Here is a 22,571-nt window from a genome sequence, read left to right on the forward strand (position 1 = left end):
CTATGGCATCCCAGCACCTCTCACCATGGCACCCTGTCACCCATCAAGACATCACCCTGGCACCACAGCACCCCTGCACCCCGTCACTAGGGCACTGTGTCATCCTGTCACCCCAACATCCTGTCACTCTGCTACCAGGGCACTGGGGCACCCCATTGCCCCATCACCTTCTCACCGTCATCCCAAGGGCTCCCTGGCACACTCACGCCCTGCTACCCCACCACCAGGGCACCTTGTCACTGCCATCCCACCACCCTGCCACCAGTGTGCCCTGACATCACAACACCCACCAGAGCCCATGTACATGACCAGTGGGTGCACCTCACCCTGCAAGTGCACCCCCTCATGCACAGGACATGTGCACTTGCCAGCGTGCACACACACACACACAGTCACACACACATGTGCACACACATGCACACGCCCTTGAGGCACTGCAGACCCGTGCCGAGGGGACCCACAGCCCTCTGGGCTGAGCACACACACCCTGTAAGCAGGTGTGCACCTGCGTGTGCAAAGAGCCAGAGCTGCCCACCCGTCGTGCAAGCGCAGTGCCCTGCACGCCCAGCCCAGGTGTGCCCGTGCCCCTCGTGCCCACGCGGCCCCTGTGCACTCCCACTTTGCTGCACCCCGAGCGCCCCGGGGCAGGACGCACCCTCGTGTGCGCGCGCGGGCGCTGCGAAGGCGCCGATGCCCTCGCGGGTCCCGAAGGCCCCGAAGGCCCCGAAGGGCTCCGGGGGCGCGCGGGGGAAGGCGCCGCCCACGCGGGTCGATTCCTCCACGTGCACCTCGCGCGTGGTCTCGCCGCCGCGCGTCTTGCTGATCTCGGTGCGCTCCGTGCGTGTGTACGTGTGGCTGCTGCGCGTGAACGTGCGCGTCAGCCGCTCCTGCGCCGACACCATCTGGAACCAGTTCCCTGGGGGACGCCCCGCGGGACACACAGGGACAGTGCGGACACGTGGGGACACGTGGGGACCACAGGGTGTGAGCACAGACGGGGAACGGAAGGGTGCACAGAGCGGTGACGGGGACACAGGAGGATATGGACAGACATGGGGATGAATGGACAGAGGGATGGATGTAGTGGTGGGAGGAGATGTGGATGAGTGGAGACACGGGGGGATGGAGACAAGGATGGACACAGGGAGGATGGAATCATGATGGGGGGAGACATGGGTGGTCAAAGGGTTGGAAGTAGAGAATGGTGCGGGGAGGGGTGGAGCCAAGGGTGGATGAAGGCAGAGATGGACACGTGGATAGGTGTGAATGGACACACAGACATGTGGGCAGAGGTATCAGTGCGGGGTGGCATGCACAGTGGGATGCAAGGACGCAGGCACAGGCACACAGAGGGACACAGACATGGACACAGACGCACGGAGGGGAGAGAAAGAGGAAGCAAGGAGAAATCAGAGCTGGAGTGGCTGAGATGTGTCTCCATCCCCACGGCCCACAGAGCAGGAGGAGGAAGAAGATTAGGACGGAGAAGGGAGAAGAAGAGGAGGAAGAGAGGAGGATGATGGAGCATGAAGAGGAGGATAATGGGGGATGGAAGATGAGAAGAGGAGAAGGAAGAGGAAGAGGAGGAAAAGAGGAGGAGGAGGAGGAGGAGGAGAAGGAGGGAGGGTGGGAGGAGGAGGGGGTAGGAGGAGGAGAAGAAGGAGGAGGAGAAGAAGGAGGAAGGCCAACCATACCTGGGATCTTGAGGTTGAGGTCGCAGGTGCTGCCAACAGTGGCGATGGAGGGCGCCTGCCGCCGGCGCGTGATGCTCTCCTTCATGCGCCCCTCACCCGTCACCTTCACCGTGAAGGGGCTCCCTGTGGGACACAGTTACCTCCGTCACCCCCTGGGCTCCTAGCACCCCTCCCCACCACCGCCCTCTGTCCCCCATGTGTCTCCCAGCCCCACCTGGGACATGTTTGTCAGCAAACTTGATGTTGATGATGTAGTTGCCGGGCTCGGTGGGGCAGTAGGTGACTTTGCAGGTGCCATCCTCCATGTCCTCGCAGTTAATGTCCACCTTGCTGGGGCCCTCAATGGACAGGCCCAGCCCGCCGTAACCTGGGTGGATATGGGGACGTGATCAGCGGTGTCCCATGGAGGCTGTCCCTGTCCTGGTCATGGTCACACCACAGCCACAAACCCAAATTGTCCATGGTCACCACCCAATCCCAGTCATCACCCCTGTCCTGGCCACGGCCATGCCATGGTCACCACAGCATCACCCTCTTGGCTGCACCATGGACATGGCCACCACACCATCCTGGCCACGGTCAAACCATGCCCATAATCATGGCCACCAGCCCATCCTGTTGTCCACAGCCATGGCATGGCCTTAGCCACATTTCACCTGGGCATTGGCCATGCCACCACCATGGTCACCGTCCCATTTAGATGAAGGTCACAGTATAGCCACCACCTGATCCTGTGCTGGCCACAGCTGTAGCATGGCCATGGTCCTCAAATCATCCTGGCTATGGCCACATGGCCACCACAGCCACCATCCAGCCCCAGCCACAGGGACCATCCAGCCTTGGCCACGACCATCGCCACCATCCCTTCCTGGCCACATATAGCTCTGGCCACCATCACATGTGGCCTTAGTACACCACAGCAATAACCATGGCCACCACCTCATCCTTGGATGGCCACAGCCTACTCATGGTCATGGCCATCACCCCATCCAGCCCTTGGCCATGGCTACCCCTGCCCCATGGCCATCCCCCACCATGTCCTCACCAGCGCTGCGTGTGTCCACGATGAACTCAGCCACCTCAAAGGTGTGGCCCTCCAGAAGCCCCTGGCCCCACACTTTGACCCGTCCAGCATCACCAATCTCTGACTGTCCCACCAGGATCTTGAAGGGGCTGTTGGTGACGTGCTGCCCGCTCTTCCGCACGCTCACCACGTGCTCGCCCACCTCCTTGGGCGTGAATGAGATGCCTGGGGAGGACACAGCGGTCACACACCACCACCAGACATGGCCACTACACATGTACCATCCCCAAGCCACTGCCACTAGCCCCTGGCCACCTCCACCAGCCCATGGCCACCATCCAAGTCCCCTGACTATGGCCACCAACCCCCTGCTGACCCAATGCCACAAGGCTACCCATCCCTCTGACCCCCTAGTCCCACTGTTCCCTGTCCCAACAAGTCCCCAGGTCCCACATCCTCCTCTCATGTGCCCATGTGCCAGTTCTCCTGTGCCACATCTGCATGTCCCTGTGTCCCCGTGGTGTCCCCGTGGTGTCCCCGTGGTGTCCCCGTGTCCCTGCACACCGATGTGGCGGTTGGGCAGCCTCTTGAGCAGGCATGGCTCCTCGTTGCCCGAGGGTGCGCGGATGGTGGCCGCCAGCAGGCTCAGGTCCGTCTCTGCGATCTTCAGGGACACATCCGTTGAGGTGCCCACATTGAGCTGGGACGTGCGCATGGAGTCATCCCCTGCAGAGACGCCATCAGCAGGGACATCAGCCCAAGGCGGACGACAAGATGAATATGATCCCAGGGGTAGTGGGATGATGTTCCCAAAGCCCCCACAAGGTCCCAGTGGACATATGGAGAGGGTCCTCAGAGTCAAGGGTCGCCCAAAGCCGTGTGAATAGCATCCTCAAGGCCATGGATAGAGTCCCCACAAGGTCTACATGGCCTTGTGATGGGGTCCTCAAAGCTCTGTGACACCCCCATGGCCATGGTTTGGGGACTCCAAGGTTTCACAGTGTCCCCAAGGCCATGGGAGGGGGGATCCTGGTGGCCAGGGATGGACAAGAGACACCACAGCTGTCCCAATGGCCATGGGGCAAGTGTGCCCATTACCCCACAGGTGTCCCCATGACCATGTCATGGTCTTTGTGACCCACAGGTGCCCCCATGGCCATACAAGTGCCCCCACAGCCTCGCAGGTGCCCTCATGGCCATTACTCCATAGATGTCTCCATGGCCAACCAGGTGCCCCCATGGCCATGTGGAGCTGCCAAGAGCCCCCAGAACTGCCCCAGCCCGCAGTGTGCACGGTGCCCCAGCCTGTCTCACCAGTGATCTTGGCAGTGAAGGGGCTGCCCGGGATGTGTTTGTCATCAAAGCGCACGATGATGCTGTAGTCGCCAGGGGCTGTGGGCAGGTAGGACACGGTGCATGTCCCGTCCTTGTTGTCCTGGCAGGTGATCTCCGCCTTGGAAGGACCTTCCACCGCGAGCGACAGCCCACCTGGAGGCACAGGCGTTGTCAGAAGGCACTGGACAAGGGGAGGCAGCAGGGCTGTCCAGTCCCTCCTGATGGCACTGGGGGGTCCCCATGACCTCCCAGCCCCCCTTGGCCATCACTCACCCTCGCCAGCATCCTTGGTGACAATGGTGAATGTGCACGGCTTGTTGACCATGCCATGGCTCAGCCCAGGCCCATAGGCACTGACGTGGCGTGGGTTGATGGCATCCACGTAGAACTGGAGGGGACTCCCTGGGGACACAAGGGACAACGGTCAGGGACACCCCAACACAAGGGTGACCAACCATGGACCCCACAGAGACATTCCACAGGGACATTCCACACCGTGGTGCGTGCCTGCCCCACAGGAGCCCAGCCAGGGCATAGTTGCATCCACTTTCCTCAGACACCTCCCAGTGCCCCCCAGTGCCCCCCAGCAGCTCACCAGGGATGTGGTTGCCATCGTAGCGAATGTCCATCTCGTGCAGCCCCTTCTCAGAGGGGGCATAGTGCACTGTCACCGTCCCGTCCTTGTTGTCGGTGATGCTGGGCCGCGCTGTCTTCCCCGAGGGCATCCGCACCTCACCTGGGGGTATTCCGTCAGTAGGGGCACCAAGAGGGGGCTGGAGCCTGAAGGGGTGCTCCCCATCCCCACAACCCAGTGCTGTACCTGTGATCTCACCCTTCTGCACCGTGAAGGGGATGACGAGGTTGAAGGGCCGGAGGTTCTCGGTGGTGGCTGGGGGCTCCTCCGTGGCCTGATCATGGGGCAGAGAGGGAAGGTGAGAACCTCATGGTGGGCTCCCAGCCCCAGGGTGGCCATAGAGGGGACATGAGAATGCCCAAGGTGGGCTCCCAGCCCTGTAATGATCCTCAGACCTCCAAACCCCATGGTGTCCACCATGATCCTAACAACGCCCAACACCACAGCCCTGGCCCCACAGTGCCCACCATGGTCTCCCAACTCTCAGCTCCATGATGGTCACCATTGTCCCAGCACTGCCCCTCTATGGTCCCCCAGTTCCATAACTCCCATCATGGTCACCCAACCCTACAGTGCCCATTGTGCTCTTGCAGCTCCACGCTGACTGACTCAACTCTCTGTCCCTTGGTGTTGACCATGGCCCCAGTCCTCTGTCTGTTGATGCCTACCACGAGGTTCCAACCCCACCATGGTGTTACCCTGGTGTTCAAAATCTGTCCCTTGCTGTCCGTTGTGCCCTCAACTCTTTGCCCCTTGGATCCACCATTTCCCAACCCCACCAAGATTTCATCCTGGTGTTCAAAATGCAGTGCCCCACTCACCATGACATGGCAGGGGCTGTTGGGGACGTGCCCCACTCACCGTGACATGGCAGGGGCTGTTGGGGACGTGCCCCACTCACCATGACATAGAAGGGGCTGTTGGGGACGTGCCCCACTCACCATGACATGGAAGGAGCTGTTGGGGACATGCCCCACTCACCATGACATGGAAGGAGCTGTTGGGGACGTGCCCCACTCACCATGACATGGAAGGGGCTGTTAGGGACGTGCTCCCCGCCAAAGCGGATGGTGATGACGTATTTGCCGGGCTCAGGAGCGGTGTAGAAGATGTCAAAAGTGCCGTCGTGGTTTTCCACCACATCCACGTCCAGCTCGGCACCGTCAGGCGTTGACACCTTGCAGGTGACCTTGCCCTGCCCCGCCGCCTTTGCGTCCACCGTGATCACCGTCTCCTCGCCGATCTGGATCGTGGGGCCCAGGCAGGCACCTGCAGGGAGGGTGGGGTCAGGGCCACGGGGGGGCTCCAAACCTATCCCCCAACTGCCTCCTCCCAGCCCCCCAAGTGCCCCCTGGCACCACTTACCCAGTCCATGGCCCCCAATGGATACTGCAAGAAAGACCAGGGAGAGCGGTGAGAAGGGGTTGGGGGGCTGGTTGGGGGGCCAGGGGGGCCGAGGGGGCCGGGGAGCTCCGGGGGGGCCGGCACATCCTGTCCTGGGGGCACCCATTCATCCCCACTGCGCCGCGGGGCAGGTCTGGGGCGGTGGCAGGGGTGCTGGGGGGCAGCAGTGGGGCAGGGCGTGTGCTGGGGGGCAGCCACGGGGTGGTGGGGGTAAGGCAGGGGTGTCTGGGCTGGGTGCTGCGGGGCAGCAGGGGGGCACTGTGGGTCAGTATATGGGTGTTGTGGGACAGCAGGGGGACACTGTGGGTCAGCATATGGATGTTGTGGGGCAGGAGGGGATGCTGTGGGGCAAGAGGGACGCCGTGGGGCAGGGAGGGGTGCGCTGGGGCAGCGAGGGGACATCGTGGGGCAGTGAGGGGATGCTGTGCGTCAGCAAGGGGATGCCAGAGGCCAGCAAGGGGATGACACGGGTCAGCATAGGGACACTGGGGGGCAGCCCCACCTGTGACGAGGCACTTGCTGGCATCGCCAGAGGGCACGGCCAGGACGCGGAAGGGCGATGCGGGGATCTCGTCGCCCCCGTACTTGACAGTGCTGGTGTAGCGCCCCGGCACGTCGGGCACGTAGGACACCGTGTAGGTGCCGTCCCCGTTGTCCCGGATCGAGGCCTTCTTGGGCTGTCCCTCGGGGTCCTGCAGGCAGCCCCATCAGTGCCCGTGCTGGGGGCACCCTGTGGGGCTCAGCACCCGGGGGTGTGGGGAAAGGGCACCATGGGGGGCTCAGCACCCGGGGGTATGGGGAAAGGGCACCATGGGGCTCAGCACCCGGGGGTGTGGGGAAAGGGCACCATGGGGGGCTCAGCACCCCAGGGTGTGGGGAAAGGGCACCATGGGGCTCAGCACCCCGGGGTGTGGGGAAAGGGCACCATGGGCGGCTCAGCACCCCGGGGTGTGGGGAAAGGGCACCATGGGGGGCTCAGCACCCGGGGGTATGGGGAAAGGGCACCATGGGGCTCAGCACCCCGGGGTGTGGGGAAAGGGCACCATGGGGGGCTCAGCACCCCGGGGTGTGGGGAAAGGGCACCATGGGGGGCTCAGCACCCGGGGGTGTGGGGAAAGGGCACCATGGGGGGCTCAGCACCCGGGGGTGTGGGGAAAGGGCACCATGGGCGGCTCAGCACCCGGGGGTGTGGGGAAAGGGCACCATGGGCGGCTCAGCACCCGGGGGTGTGGGGAAAGGGCACCATGGGGCTCAGCACCCCAGGGTGTGGGGAAAGGGCAGCCTGTGGGGCTCAGCACCCGGGGGTGTGGGGAAAGGGCACCATGGGCGGCTCAGCACCCATGACCCCCCTGCACTGACCAGGATCTGCACGGTGAGCAGCCCATCCCCAGCATGCCCCCCACAACCCTCACAGTCCCCCACGTCTCCCCCTCACGCACTGACCAGGATCTGGACCGTGAGCAGCCCCTCGCCGGCGTCGCGGGCGTCGATGGTGAATTCCACGGGCAGGCTGGCAGGGATGCCCCCCGCGCTCAGCCCGGGGCCGCTCGCCCGCACCTTGCTGGCATCGTGGGTGGGCAGCGCCGTCACCTTGAAGGGGCTGGGGGAGGCAGGGAGTCAGGGGGGCGCCGGGATCTCCAGGCTGTGTGGGGATCCTGTCCCTTGTGCCCACCCGAGGCAGGGTCTCACCTGCGTGGCACCTCCTGCCCCCCGTACTTGATGGACACGGTGTAGGGCCCATCGGTGGCCGGCGTGTAGGTGACCTTGTGGGTGCCATCGCCGTTGTCTCGGATCTCCACTGGCTCCGGCAGCCCTGTGGGACAGTGGGACGTGTGGGGTGGGGACACGTGAGGCAGGGAGACGTGTGGGACAGGAGGGCATAGAGCAGCATGTAGGGCACAACCTCCCTGGGTGGATCTGAGCATCCATGAAGAGGACACCCCATGGCGTTGGATGCCCTATGAAGAAGGACATCCATGGGGCTGGATGTCCTATGGGGTAGGACAATCTATGGAGCAGGACGTCCACAGGTAGGACACCCTATATAACAGGGGACACCGTGAGGCTGGGCACCCTTTGGAACAGGGCATGCATGGTGCCAGACAACCCAGGAGTCAGGGCACCCCAGGGGCAGGACTCTCCATAGACCATGGGATCCAAGGGCCAGGACATCCTATGGAGCAGGACAAGAGGCAGGACACCCCCAAGGCCAGGACACCCCACGAGACACAGGCCCCCTGCCCCCCCTGTCCCCACGTACCAGTGGGCCCCAGCAGCGTCACCTCGAGGGCGGCACGTCCCGCGGCACTGACGTCCACAGTGAAGCTCTGGGGCAGCCGGGCACGGACACTGGGGCCCAGCCCCGGCCCCGAGCACGTCACCTTGGAGGCGTCCACAGCATCCCGCACTCGCACCCGGAACGGGCTCCCTGTGTGCAGAGAGGGGTCAGGGCATGGGGGAGGCGCCATGGGGCAGCTGGGGATGGGGGCAGAGTGGCAATGCCAATGGGAGTGTGGGGGCAGTGTGGGGATGGGGGCAGTGTGAGTGTGGGGTCAGTGTAGGAATGGGGTCAGTGTGGGGATGGGGTCAGTGTGGGGATGGGGTCAGTGTGAGTGTGGGGTCAATGTGAGTGTGGGGGCAGTGTGGGGATGGGGGCAGTGTGGGAATGGGGTCAGTGTGGGGATGGGGTCAGTGTGAGTGTGGGGGCAGTGTGGGGATGGGGGCAGTGTGGGGATGGGGGCAGTGTGGGGATGGGGGCAGTGTAGGAATGGGGGCAGTGTGAGGATGGGGTCAGTGTGGGAATGGGGTCAGTGTGGGGATGGGGTCAGTGTGGGGATGGGGTCAGTGTGAGTGTGGGGGCAGTGTGGGGATGGGGGCAGTGTGGGGATGGGGGCAGTGTGAGTGTGGGGGCAGTGTGAGTGTGGGGGCAGTGTAGGAATGGGGTCAGTGTGAGTGTGGGGTCAATGTGAGTGTGGGGTCAGTGTGGGGATGGGGTCAGTGTGAGTGTGGGGTCAGTGTGAGTGTGGGGGCAGTGTGGGGATGGGGGCAGTGTGAGTGTGGGGGCAGTGTGGGGATGGGGTCAGTGTGGGGATGGGGTCAGTGTGAGTGTGGGGTCAGTGTGAGTGTGGGGTCAGTGTGGGGATGGGGGCAGTGTGGGGATGGGGGCAGTGTGGGGACAAGGTCAACATGGCCATGAGCTCAACAGGGGCACAAGGACAGCGTGGCCATACAGTTGGCGTGTCCATCATGTCATGGACACTTTGTGGGGTCAGTGTGTCATAAGGTCAGTGTGGCCATGGGGTCAATGGGAGCCATGAGGACAACACGGCCATCGGTCAGTGTGGCCTCGGGGGTACCAAAGCCGTGGGGACAGCACAGGCAGGGGACAGCTTGGCTGCGGGGCCACCGTGGGTGGGTGACCACAGTGCAGCCCTGTGCCTGAGAGATGACAGTGAGGACGTGTCCCGCAGCCCCGTCCCCGCGTGTGCCCACCTGGGATGGGGTGGCCGCCGAAGGTGATGTTGACGTCGTAGTCACCAGGCGTGAAGGGGACGTACTCCACGGCGCAGCTCCCGTCCTTGTTGTCCTTGCAGGACATCTTCGCCTCTGAGGGACCCTCGATGGCCAGGCCCAGCCCCCCGGTGCCCGCGCCCCTGGGGACATGCCACCGCTCAGAGAGGTGACACGGGCACGCCAGGGGGAGCAACTGCCATGGTGGGGAGATGGAGGTGCTACCTCCATGGCAGGGGGAGGGACGTGCCACCTCCCTGGCAGAGGTGGCACCTCCATGGCAAGGGGACAGAGATGATATCCTGGTGACATGGGATGGAGGTGGCACTTTCATAGCAGGGGGGGAGATGCCTGTTTGGTGACATGGGATGGAGGTGGCACATCCATGGAAAAGGACACAGGTGGTAGAGGATGCAAGAGGTGGTGTGGGACCTCCGTGGCAGAACATGAAGATGCCAGAGTGGTGGCATGGGATGGAGGTGGCAGGCTGGGGGTGTGGGATAGAGGTGGGACATGCACATGAAGGGCACAGGTGCAAGAGGATAGTGGTGGCACTTCCACGACAGGCAATGGAGATGGTGGCCTGGCATGGAGGTGACATCTCTGGGGGAGGAGTCCATGGGTGTGGGAACGGAAGGACTCAGGGCTGGTGCCCACCTGGTCTCCACAGTGAAGCAGGGAGCCCTGCCCACCCCAAACCCCCCAAGAGGGACAGCATGAGGGGTCCATGGGGTGGAACATGGCTCGGGCAGGGCATTTGTAGGGCAGGGGTTGGGCCTTTGGGAGCAGGCCTGGGTTGAGGCTGGGGTCGGTGCCCACCTGGTCTCCACGGTGAAGTGGTTGGCCGTGCCCACCACGCCGCCCTCCAGGCCGGGGCCGTGTGCCCGAACGCGGGTGGGGTCGCAGCCCTCGGCCACCCCCACACGGAACGGGCTCTTGGGGACCGCCACGTCGTCGTATGTCACCTCCACCAGGTGCAGCCCTGCGACAGGGACACATCACTCACTGCCATGGAGGGGCACGAGGGGCCTCTGCAGTGGAGATTCTCAGGGGGTCAGGAGCTGTGGGGGTCCCTCAGTGGGGTTTGAAAGGCCTTGGGGGTTTTGGGGATCCCTGGATGAGGTTTTTTGGGGAGGCTGGGAGTCCCCGGTTGGGATTTGGCGGTGTCTCAGGGGTCTTGGGGGTTCCTGGTTCTGGGGATCCAGCAGGAATTGAAGGGGGTCCCCACTTGGACATGGTATGGGAAGGTCCCTCCCTCTCTGAAGGTGCCTCATGAGGAATGGAGGATGCCTGGCCAGGACTTGGGGTCCTGGGGGGAAGCTGGAGTCAGGTGTAGGAGCAAAGACCCTGGGGGAGCTCATGGTCCCTGAGGTTCCCAGGGGTCCCCTGGGGATGCCTGTGCTCTCCAGGAGGGTCTGGGGGTCTCTGGGGGTGTTGGGGGTCCCAGGGGGGGCTGTGGGGGTCCCTCACCCTCCTCGAAGGGTGTGTACTCCACGCGGTAGGTGCCATCGCCGAGGTCGGTGACGAAGGTGTCGATGGGGGTCCCTGAGGGGTTCAGCACCCGGGCCTGGACGTGGGGTCCCCCGGTGGGGGCCAGGGCCCGTGCATCCACCGTGAACTCAGTGCCCACCTCCCGCAGCACTCCTGAGGGGCACAGGGGGTCAGGGGGCCCAGAGCTCACCTGAGGGTCCCTTACAGCAGCCTCTGAGAGCCCCCCCAGCACACAGGGGCCTCAGGGGGCAACTGGCACCCCCTTGGGGTCCCACCCCACACCTCCTGCATCCCCAGAACTTCCCCCAGGAATGAGGGGAAAACCACAGGGACCCTGAGTAGTGGTGGTGGCAAGGGGGACAGGGGGAGGAGAGACGCCTGTGGGGTGCCCAGGAGAGCCCCCATTAGAGCGGATGCCCATGGGGAGGAGATGTTGGTGTCCATGGGAGTGTCCACAGTGACGGGGTTGTCCATGCAAGGGGCAGGTGCCCATGGAGGGATGTCTAGAGGGTGCCCAGAAATCACCCACGTGAGAAGAGCTGTCCATGGGGTGCCCATGGGGCTGGAACGCCTGTGAGCGGGGATGTCCACAGAGAGGGAATACCCACGGGGATGGGGTGCCCGTGGGCATACTCATAGAGGGGAGATGCCTGTGGTGGTGTCCACAGGGGTACCCAGGAGGAGGAGATGCCCACAGGGACGGGAGGAGACCCCCGTCCAAGGGAAGGAGGCGCCACGGTGCGCGGCCCCTGGCTCACCTCGCGGCTCCACGCCTTTGCCGTAGACCTTGACGCTGCTGGTGTCCACGGCGGGGTCCACGGTGACGCGCACGGGGCAGTTGGGCACCGGGAGGCCGCCATAGTTGATGGTGATGGTGTAGGCGCCGGCGCAGGCCGGGGTGTAGGTGATGGCATAGGTGCCGTCGCGGTTGTTCTGCACCAGCACCTCGGCCTTGACGCCGGCCTCGGAGCGGATCTCGATGGTGAGCTCGGCCTCACCGGCCTGGGAGCAGTCCACGGAAAACACGGCGGCCTCGCCGGCGCGGCCGCGCTCCAGCCCCGGCCCCGAGGCCGTCACCTTGGCCGGGTCGAAGGGCGCCGTGACCGCGGCCGTGAAGGGGCTGCCCGGGATGTGGCGCCCGGCGAACAGGATGTTGATGTGGTACTCCCCGGGCGCCGTGGGCAGGTAGGACACGGCGCACGAGCCGTCCCCGTTGTCCTGGCACTCGATCTTGGCCTCGCAGGGCCCCTCCACTGTCAGCCCCAGCCCCCCACTGCCCGCGCCCTGCGTGGCAATGGAGAACGGCGCTGGCACCCCAACACGGCCGCCCTTCAGCCCCGGCCCCGAGGCCACCACCTGCGGGCACAGGGACACACGGGGTCAGGGGGACACAGGGGCAGGGGGAGGGCAAGGGGGACACAGTGACACATGGGGTCAGGGGGACACAGGGACGGGGAAGGGCAAGGGGGACTCAGGGACAGGAGGAGGTCAAGGGGACAGAGGGACACGTAGGGGTCAGGGGGACACAGGGACAGGTAGGGGTCAGTGGACCCCCGTGTGGCTGCCCTGCAGCCCCAGCCCCGAGGCCACCACCTGCTCGCACAGGAACACGTGGGGTCAAGAGGGACATGCAGGGGTTAAGGGGGTATAGGCACATTTGGGGCTTGTGAGCAGCACGCGGGGGTCAGGAGGGCAGAGGGACACACAGGGGCTGGGACACACACACACCTGTGACACACACCCCTGTGGCACACACCCCTGTGGCACACGCATGTGCCAGGCTCACCTTGGAGGGGTCAGGGGGCAGCAGAGCCTCCACAGGGAAGGGGCTGCCTGGCACCGGGTGCCCGTCGTAGGTGACCTCGACGCGGTGGGGCCCCTCCTCGGAGGGCGTGAAGGTGACGGGGTGGGGGCCCCCGGGGGGGGCAGGCCCCACTGTGCAGGGCACGGGGCGCCGCGAGGGGCCCGTCACCTTCACCTCCAGCTGGCCCTGGCCTCCTGCGCCCTGCGCCTCCACCTGGAACTCCTGCACCTGCCCCACCTCTGCCTCTGCGGGGGAGTGGGGGGTCAGAGCGGCACCCACACCCCGGGGTGCCCCCAGACCTACAGAGAGCCCCACGCCCAGATGTGTCCCCCAGACCCGGGGCAGGGAGTGCGTGTCTGTCCCAGGGTGGGTCCCCTCCACCCAAGGGTGTCCCCCACATCCAGGGAATTGCTTCCCCACAGGGTGTGTCCCCCCCATGCCCCCACCCATATCTGTCCCCCATATCCTGGTTGCTCCCATGCACAGGCTGTCCCAAACCTCTCCTGCTAGGGTGCCCCCCAACCCACCCTTGGGGCCCCCAAGCTGCACCCCATAACCAGGGTGTGTCCCCCACCCAGGTACCCCCATATGCAGTGTCTGTGCCCCATGTGCCCTCACCCCATGCTGACCCCACACTCAGAGTGCCCCCCAGGCTGATCCTGCCCCCAGGTGTCCCCCCAAGGTCTCTTCTTCCCCCAGGGTGCCCCCAGTGCTCAGGGGTCCCTTCCAGGGCCTGCCCCCCACCCCAGCACATGCAGGGTCCCCTCCCTGGGGTCCCCCCACCATTCCCCAGCGCTGCACTCACTGCTGTTGAGCCCCTGCACCTTGACCTTGCCCAGCTGCAGGGGGGGAGCCACAGTGACGGGGAAGGGGCTCTTGGGGATGGGGTCCCCCCCATAGGTGACCACCACGGACAGGGGGCCCTGCAGGAACAACTCTGCTTCAGGGTGTGCCAGGGGACCCCCACACAGCGCCCAGCCATGGGGCAGAGGGCAGGCACCCAGCGCTGGGGGGTTCCAAGGGGGTGCCAGGGGACACACAGCCATGAGGCTGAGCGGGGCTGGGGGTCACCCACGGCTGCTGGGGAGGGTGAATGCCAGGGATGGGGAATCCATGCACCTGGGGGTGCCGTGGGTTGACAGGCACACACGTGGGGCTGCAGCTGCCCCCGGAGGTGCCACAGAGGGGGGGTGTCCATGGCAATGGAGGGGTTCATAGGGGTGGGTTTCCCAGGAGCTGGGGGTGCCTGTGGGGAGGGGGGGCTCATGGGGTGCCCCTACACACTGGGCTCTGTGGGGGGGTGTCCTTGGGGGAGCCCAGGGGATGGGGTGTGGGTGAGGGGGCCCCTCTTGGGTACCCCTGTGGTTGGGCATTGCCCCTGTGTGCTGGCCACACACTCCCCCAGGGGTGACCCTGTGGTCTGGGGTGGGATGTCCCGGCCCCCCAGCACGCACCTGCTGCAGCGGGGTGTACTTGACCGTGTAGGAATAGTCGTGGTTGTCGATGACCTCGAAGTCAGCAACCGCCGGGCCCGGCCCCGAGCCCACGAACCGCACGTCCAGGGGGGCCTTGCCCGCGCCCCGCGTCTGCACGCGGAAATGGGTGGGGGTCCCCACCTCCACCCCTGCAGCGCAGCACCGGGTCAGGTCACTGTGGGACCCACGGGACCCACGGGACCCACAGTCCCTGCCCCACAGCACCCAAAGGTGGGTGGGGGTCCCCACCTCCAGCCCTGCCCCCCGTGTCAGCCCCGTGGGACCCACAGCACCCATCGCCCTCAGCCCATGTCCCCCGCCCTCACCTGTCCGGCTGAGCCCGGGTCCCTCGGCTTTGACCTTGCTGGCATCGTGGGATGGATCCACCTTGATGCGGAAGGGGCTGGAGGGGATCTCCTGGGGACCAAGACCAGGGCACAGTGACACGGGGGCACCACGGCATCACAGCCCTGGTGCCTGGGGGCACCCACAGAGTGCGGGACGGACCCAGGGGCCGTGGGGCAGTGCCAGGCCCTGACCTGGTTGGCAAAGAGCACCATGATGGTGTAGAGCCCCGCGCCCGGCGCCGTGTACTTGACCGTGAAGGTGTCGTTGTCGTTCTTGATGATGTCAAAGTCGATGTCGGCCTCCAGCGGCCCCACCACGCCCGGGGCACACTTGATGCCAATGCTGACGTCACCTGTGGGGTGCCCGGGTCAGCGGCCCCCGCTCCCAGGGGGACACCAAGGAGTGGGACCGGGCAGATGGGGCAGGGGGCAGGATCAGGGCTGGAGGTGATGGACAGGGCCAGGACTGACGGACCAGGATCAGAGATAACGGACCAGGGATGCAGGTGCAGGGTCAGGGATGCAGGCCCAGGAATCCTGGACCAGGAGCAGGGACAATGGACCAGGATCACGGATGTAGGACCAGGACCAGAACTGATGGGCCCAGAATGAAGGACCCTTGATCCAGGAATGATGGAGCAGGACTGGCAGAAATGGTGCAGGACCAGGGGTGCTGGGCCAGGGGTGCTGGCCCAGGGACACAAGGCTCATGCCCAGAGGAGTTCCCAGGGTGGCCCCCCATTGCACCCACCCTGTCCAGCCTCACTGCAGTCCACGGTGAAGTAGGTGGGTTCGTTGGCCTTCAGCCCCGTCTTCTCCACACCCGGCCCGTGCACCTTCACCCTGCTGGGGTGGCTGCCCTCACCCACGCTCACCTGCGGGCCCACAGTGTCTCATGGGGCAGGGGCACAGACCCCTCTTGCCCTGACACCCCATGGGACTGGGACCTCCAACCCCACCATGGCACCCTGCCTCCATCCAACCCCTCCAGACTCCCTTCCCCAGCACTCCATGGGACCCCCAGCCCGACCCCAGCACCCTATAGGTCTGGGACCTCCATCCCCACGCCCAGCACCCCATGGGACCCCCATTTCCCTCCACATCACCACCGCATGGGCCTCCAGTCCCAGCCGGGCCCCCAGCCCCACGGGACTCCCATGCCCCACAGCTGACACCGTAACACCCTCCATGACTGACACCCCTCTCGACACCTCAAGGGACCCCACGGCCATCCCTGCACCCACGGGCCCCCATGACACCCACACGGAAGGGGCTGTTGGGGGTGTTGACGCCCCCCCAGGCGACGATGACTGTGTGCTTCATGGCCTTGGTGGGCACGTAGACGCAGTGGAAGGTGCCGTCACCGTTGTCCTTCACCTTGATGTCAATGGGGAAGCCCTCGGCGTCCTGTGAGCAGCAGGGGGGAGGTGAGGGAGCCCAATGGCACTCAGTGTGGCACCCAAGGGCACCCAAGGGTGCCCAACAGCACTCAGCATTGGCCAATGGCACCCAAGAGTGCCCAACAGCACTCAGTGTGGCACCCAAGGGCGCCCAAGGGTGCCCAACGGCACTCAGCATTGGCCAATGGCACCCAAGGGTGCCCAATGGCACTCAGCACTGCCCAATGGCTCCCAAGGGTGTTCAATGGCATTCGGTGTTGGCCAATGGCACCCAAGGGCGCCCAACGGCACTCAGCATTGGCCAATGGCTCCCAAGGGTGCCCAATGCCACTAAGCACTGGCCAATGGCTCCCAAGGGTGCCCAATGGCTCTGAGCGTTGGCCAATGACACCCAAGGGTGCCCAAGAGCACCCAGTAGTGCTCTAGGTGCCCAACAACACTAAATGGAACCCAGCGTTGTTCAACAGTACCCAAAGGTGTTCAACACCACCCAATGCCACCCAACACCACCCAATGCCACCCAGCAGCCCCTGGAGCTCCCACCTGTGCATAGAGCTTGAGGGGCCCCTTGCCGGCACCACGGGCGTCGATGGTGAACTCGGCCGGGTGATCCACGATGCAGCCAGTGGGCTCCAGCCCCGGCCCGAAGGCCTTCACCTATGGAGAGGGGGTTGGAAGGATGCAGTGGGTGCTGGCACCCCCAGCACCCACAGGTGAGGCGCAGTGGGGCGCAGTGGGGCACAGCAGGGCACTGTGGAGCACAAGGGCGCCCCAGGATCCGTGGGTTGCCGTGGGTCGCAGCACCTTGTCGGGCCAGGAGTCGGGGGGAGCGGGACGGATGTCAGCCATGAAGGGGCTGTCCCGGATGTCCTCGTCGTCGCACACCACGTGCACGGCGTACAGCCCCGGCTCCGTGGGCCAGTAGCGCACGTCGCACGAGCCGTCGCCCTTGTCATCGCACTCGATGCGCGCCTGGGACGGGCCCTCGATGGAGAACCCTGGGGACACCACAGACACTGTCACCTGCGCCTGTGCCACCACCCCTGGAGCTCGTCCTCACCCCCTGCGCCTGTGCCACCACCCCAGAGCTCATCCTCACCCCCTGTGCCCATGCCCCCAGCAGGGTGACACCTAACATGTCTTTATGTCCCCCCGCAGTGGGGACCCCCAGACCATTGTCCCCTCTCTGTGACCATGTCCCCCCAGTGTGGCACCACCCGTGTCCCCTGACACCTCTGGGGCCACCCCCAACCTGCCCCATGTCACCACCTCTGCACGCCTGTGTCCCCATAGCACTGGGGGCCCCCACTATGGTGCCCATCCTCCAGCCTGTCCCCATATCCCCAATGGGTTTTCACACACTCCATGCCCTGGACCCCACCATAGTGACACCCCCACAGTGCCACGCTGCCCATGGTGCCCCCCATTCTGTCCCCAACAGGGTGTCACCCCACCACATAGCCCCCACCCTGTTCCCACCACAGGACCTCCAGCCCTGTCCCCATGTTCCCACCACGGTGCTCCAACCCTGTCCCCATGTCCCCCCCTTCAGGGCTCGCCCAGGGTCCCCACCACAGTGCCCCCCACCTGTACACCCCCCTGCTCACCGAGGGTCCCCACTTCAGTGCCGACGGCCTCGACCACGAAGTCTGCAGGGCGCCCCACGACGCCGCCCTCGAGCCCCGGCCCCCAGGCCCGGACCTTCTGTGTGCCCGGCTGGGGGGACACCTGCACCTCGAATGGGCTGGGGGCACAGGGACAGGCAGGTGTGAGGGGGCTGTGACACACCTGTACACACCTGTACACCCCCATCCCCTCACACACCGGCACCCCAAACGGGCTGGGGGCACAGGGACAGGCAGGTGTGAGGGGGCTGTGACACACCTGTACATCCCCTCACACACCTGCACCTCGGGCTGGGGGCCATGGGAGAGAGGGGATCACACTACACCTGCACCCCCCAGTCCCCCCAGATACGTCCCACCCCTGTGGGGACACCTGCACCGCAAATTGGCTTGGGCAGATGAGGGAGGGCTTGTACCCCCCACCCAGCCCACATTCCCCAGACCCCCACCCCAGGGGCACACCCGCATCTCAGATGGGCCGGGAGGGTGGCGGGGCAGTGAGGGGCGGGTTCGTCCATCCCCCCGCCCCCCATTCCGCACAAGCCCACCCCCTCCGTGCCCCCGAGCTGGGCACTGACCTGCGGGGGATGGCGTAGCCGCCCCAGGTGATGGACACCTGGTACGTGCCGGGCACCCGCGGCACGTACTCGCACTCGTAGACGCCGTCACCGACGTCCCGCACTGTCACCGGCTCCTCCGTGCCCCCTGTGGGACGGGTCAGATGGGCACCCACCCCAGGGCACCCCAGGCATGCACCTCCCACGGCACCCCAACCATCCCACCTCCATGGAACACCTCACGGGACCCCCGCCCACGCACCCACCCCAGGGCACCCCAGGCACGCACCTCCCATGGCACCCCAACCATCCAAACTCCATGGAACACCTCACGGGACCCCTGCCCATGCACCCACCCCAGGGCACCCCAGGCACGCACCTCCCATGGCACCCCAACCATCCAAACTCCATGGAACACCTCACGGGACCCCTGCCCATGCACCCACCCCAGGGCACCCCAGGCACGCACCTCCCATGGCACCCCAACCATCCCACCTCCATGGAACACCTCACGGGACCCCTGCCCATGCACCCACCCCAGGGCACCCCAACCCATGGTCAACCCCAGGATGGCCTCCAACCATCCAGCCCCCATGGACCACCTAACGGGACCCCCACCCACGCACCCCCCTCCCCATGGCCACCCCCACGGTGTACCTGGTCCCCGCAGTGTCACCCGCAGGTCCCCAGTGCCCACACACAGTGCCCCCAGCCTGCCAGCCCCATGCTCCCACACGTGGCACGTACCTGGTCCCCGCAGCGTCACCCGCAGGTCCCCGCTGCCCGCGCCCCGGGTCAGCACCTTGAAGTCGGCCACGTCCTGCACTCGGACCCCCCGTGGCTGCAGCCCCCTGCCCGTGGCCCGGACCGCCGAGGGGGTGCAGGCTGCAAACTGCCGTTAGCGCCTCCAGGAGCCAGGGGGACCCTGGGGAGCCCCCAGGGACAGGGACGGGGGTGTCCCAGGGCGGGGAGCGGCACATGGGGATGTCCTGGGGACAGGGGAGTGCCACGGTGTCCTCAGGGACACAAGGAACCAACCCCTGGGGACAGGGGTGCCAGAGGGACACCCTGGGGAGTGTGAGGGGACCATGGTGCACCCGTGGTCACTTACTGGCGTCATGGACCACCACGGTCACCACTGGGTGCCCCGGGGCCACCACGGTCACCACTGAGTGCCCTGGGGCCACCACGGTCACAGCTGGGTGATGTGGAGCCGCTGATAGGTGTCATTGTCATAGCTACAGTGGCCACAGATGTTTCTGGAGCCACGTGGGGACCCAGGAGGGAGCCTCACCTTCAGCCACGTTGACAGTGAAGGGGCTCCTGGGGACCTGGGCGCCGGCGTAGGTGACACAGATGGTGTGTGGCCCTTCGAGGACGGGCCGGTAGGTGCAGCGGAACACGTTGTCCCCCTTGTCCTCCAGCATCACCTCCACGGTGTCCCGTCGGCCCTGGGGGTCCGTGATCACCACCCCCACATCGCCCGAGCCAGCCCCTGCCGTCGCCAGGACACGCGCTCAGTGCCATGGCCAGGCCACCGTGGGGATGTGTCCCCAGAGTCACCAGCCGTCCCACGGCCCTGCCACCCTGACGTGGCCCCACGGCCACGTGCTCAGTGCCATGGCCAGGCCACCGTGGGGATGTGTCCCCAGAGTCACCAGCCGTCCCACGGCCCTGTCACCCTGACGGCCCCACGGCCACCAGACCACCCATGGCCACGGCACAAGGAGGACACAGTCTTGGTGCCACTTGCCATGCCACGGCCCTGCCACCCACCATTAGACCACCGCATGGCCATGTCACCATGAAGGTGTGGCCCCAGAGCCACCAGGTCATGCTACATCGAGGCCACCTTGAGGACACTTCCCCAGAGCCACCTGGCCATGCTGGAATGAGAAGGAGGTGTCCCCAAGCCACCATGAGATCATGCCACGGTCCTGCCACTCCAGGGACACATGCCCAGAGCCACCAGGCACCCCGTGTCACCATAAGGACATGGACAGTGCCAGCGTGCCATGTCACAGCCACAGCACCACAAGGACACGTCCTCAAAGTCTCTGGGTCACACCATGGCCGTGCCACCATGAAGGCACGTCCCCATTCTCCTGGCCATGCCCAGACACGTCCCCAGAGCCCCAGCGCCCCACCTGCAGTGTAGATGTCGAAGTAGGTGGCCTTGTTGGCCACGTTGCCCACGGGCTCCAGGCCGGGGCCCCGCGCCGTGACCTTGCTGGCATCGCCCAGGGCCATGCCCACGTTCACCCCAAAGGGGCTCCCGTCAATGTTCTGCCCCGCGAACAGCACTGTCACCTGCAGGGCGACACCAAGGGCGTCAGGGGACACCCGGGGGGTCAGGGGACACCCAGAGGGTCAGGGGACACCCGGGGGGTCAGGGGACACCCGGGGGCTCACCTTGTGCAGCCCCCCAACCTTGGGGACGTAGGTGACGCTGTACGTTCGCTTCTTGTCATTGTTGGGGACCACCTTGGCCTGCGGTGGGAGAGACCCCAAAATGGGGGGAAGGGGAGGTGACACAGAGCTGGGGCACTGGGGGGTGTCACGGGGGGGTCTCCCAGAGAGGGAGGCTGGGGGAGCCCCCAGAGGGGGGCCAGGCCCCTGTACCTCCTCAGTGTGTCCCTCGGGGTCCTCAACGTAGACCAGGACCTCGCCCACGCCTGCCTCCAGGGTCTCCACGGTGAACTGGGCAGGGCGCAGCACCACGTTCCCCTGGGGCTCGATGCCTGCGGGTGGGGGGAGTCAGGGGGGGACCCCGGACCCCAAAACCCCCCAGGACTTTGGGACCCCAGGTTGTCCTTGGTGGCAGCAGGGGGTCCATGGTGGTCTCCTGAGTATGGGCAGGTGAGCCTGGCAGGACTTTGAGGGTCCCTGCTCACAGGGGGACTCTTGGGGAGCCCTGGGTGGGGAGTGGAGACCCTGGGGCTTCCCTCAGGTGTCCCTGGGCACAGTGACACCCCTGGACTGGAGAGGAGTCCCTGGGCTTGGGGGTGTCCATGGTTCACTGTCATGGCCCAGGTACTCTCTTGTGCTGGGCTGCACAGCCCCCCACCCAGTACCCTCCCCGTGTGCCCCCTGTGCCAGTCCCGGTACGCTCCCCATGTGCCACCTGTGCCAGTCCCAGTACCCTCCTCGTGTGCCCCCTGTGCCAGTCCCGGTACCCTCCCCGTGTGCCCCCTGTGCCCCTGAGCTCCCCCTGCATGGGCTCCGTGCCCCTTCTGTGTCCCATGTCCCATCTGTGCCAGGTCCCCAGCCCCTGGTGCCCCCCAGGTGCCCCCCAGGTGCCCCCAGCCCCGTACCGGGCCCGTAGGCGCGCGCTCGGCCGGGCTCGGGGAGCCGGGGCCGCACGGGGGCCCCCGGCCGCAGCTTGGCCTTGGGGAACTGGGACAGGTACGTCATCACCGAGTGCTCGTCCACGTTGGGGTCCACGATCTCCTCGGGGGCGATCACCTGGGGGAACCCAGCACCGTCAGACCCTCCTGGCACCCCCACCCTGGGGACCCTGCTGGGGAGCCCCCGCCACGCTCCCCACTGCCAGGAGAGACCCCGACACCTGCCCGACCCTCTGAGACCCCGACACCCTCCTGAGACCCTCCCTGCCATGCTGGGGAACGCCCCCACCCGCACCCCCACCCGCAGGTGCCATGGGGTACCCCGATGCCCCTGTGGATCCCCAAGGACACCCCCAGGACACCTGGGTGAGTGCCAGTGCCCCCCCACACCCCTGGGAGACCCCCGCAGTGCCCTCCACGCCCCCGTGCCGTACCTGGGGCACTCCCAGCCAGTCGTCTGCCTGCTGCATGGCCTCCCGAGCGTTCTGCACCGGCTTGTTAGGGTCCCACTTCTCCCAGTCTGGGCACAGACCTGCAGGGGGGCAGGAGGGTCAGGGGCGCACCCTGTCCTGGACCCTCCTGACCCCGTCCTGCCCCCCGTCCTGCCCCCCGTCCTGACCCCCCTTCTGCACCTGCTGCCCCCAGTATCTCCATCGGTGTCCCCCAAGCCAGCCTACACCCCGTACCCTCCATACCCCTGTCAGCAGCCCCCTGTCCCACCCCTTGCCCCCCATCCCCTATTCCCCCCTCACCTGGGGCTCAGTTTCCTCCCATTTCTCCACCCCATTTGCCCCCCCATCCCCGCTGCTGCTCCTCACCCGGGGTGCAGTTGTCCCCCCCATTTGTCCCCCATTTGTCTCCTCATTTGTCCCCTCATTTGTCCCCTCATTTGCCCCCCATTTGTCCCCACTCCTCACCGCAGTT

The 22,571-nt window shown here is 65.8% G+C and overlaps 1 protein-coding gene across 1 annotated transcript in view; it reads right to left on the minus strand.

The window, feature by feature from the left end:
• FLNC (filamin C) overlaps positions 1-22,571 on the minus strand; it is a 29,627-nt gene that overhangs the window by 4,239 nt on the left and 2,817 nt on the right. The window contains exons 3-39 of the mRNA XM_063153577.1: positions 22,082-22,179; positions 21,615-21,765; positions 20,923-21,041; positions 20,713-20,790; positions 20,448-20,610; positions 19,595-19,795; positions 19,048-19,185; positions 18,322-18,448; positions 17,726-17,862; positions 16,923-17,116; positions 16,662-16,775; positions 15,982-16,125; positions 15,470-15,593; positions 14,911-15,071; positions 14,698-14,788; positions 14,351-14,520; positions 13,702-13,819; positions 12,879-13,141; positions 11,851-12,448; positions 11,072-11,245; positions 10,421-10,583; positions 9,584-9,744; positions 8,352-8,519; positions 7,781-7,904; positions 7,535-7,691; positions 6,594-6,783; positions 6,053-6,076; positions 5,709-5,956; positions 4,874-4,961; positions 4,649-4,789; positions 4,327-4,455; positions 4,033-4,206; positions 3,283-3,444; positions 2,740-2,943; positions 1,909-2,061; positions 1,695-1,817; positions 656-916 (exon numbers count right to left, since the gene is read on the minus strand). Of these exons, the coding sequence (XP_063009647.1) occupies positions 656-916; positions 1,695-1,817; positions 1,909-2,061; positions 2,740-2,943; positions 3,283-3,444; positions 4,033-4,206; positions 4,327-4,455; positions 4,649-4,789; positions 4,874-4,961; positions 5,709-5,956; positions 6,053-6,076; positions 6,594-6,783; positions 7,535-7,691; positions 7,781-7,904; positions 8,352-8,519; positions 9,584-9,744; positions 10,421-10,583; positions 11,072-11,245; positions 11,851-12,448; positions 12,879-13,141; positions 13,702-13,819; positions 14,351-14,520; positions 14,698-14,788; positions 14,911-15,071; positions 15,470-15,593; positions 15,982-16,125; positions 16,662-16,775; positions 16,923-17,116; positions 17,726-17,862; positions 18,322-18,448; positions 19,048-19,185; positions 19,595-19,795; positions 20,448-20,610; positions 20,713-20,790; positions 20,923-21,041; positions 21,615-21,765; positions 22,082-22,179 (6,033 nt within the window). The remainder of the gene's footprint in view (positions 1-655; positions 917-1,694; positions 1,818-1,908; positions 2,062-2,739; positions 2,944-3,282; positions 3,445-4,032; positions 4,207-4,326; positions 4,456-4,648; positions 4,790-4,873; positions 4,962-5,708; positions 5,957-6,052; positions 6,077-6,593; positions 6,784-7,534; positions 7,692-7,780; positions 7,905-8,351; positions 8,520-9,583; positions 9,745-10,420; positions 10,584-11,071; positions 11,246-11,850; positions 12,449-12,878; positions 13,142-13,701; positions 13,820-14,350; positions 14,521-14,697; positions 14,789-14,910; positions 15,072-15,469; positions 15,594-15,981; positions 16,126-16,661; positions 16,776-16,922; positions 17,117-17,725; positions 17,863-18,321; positions 18,449-19,047; positions 19,186-19,594; positions 19,796-20,447; positions 20,611-20,712; positions 20,791-20,922; positions 21,042-21,614; positions 21,766-22,081; positions 22,180-22,571) is intronic.

Source organism: Melospiza melodia, chromosome 4, assembly GCF_035770615.1.
Source record: "Melospiza melodia melodia isolate bMelMel2 chromosome 4, bMelMel2.pri, whole genome shotgun sequence".
NCBI lineage: Eukaryota > Metazoa > Chordata > Aves > Passeriformes > Passerellidae > Melospiza > Melospiza melodia.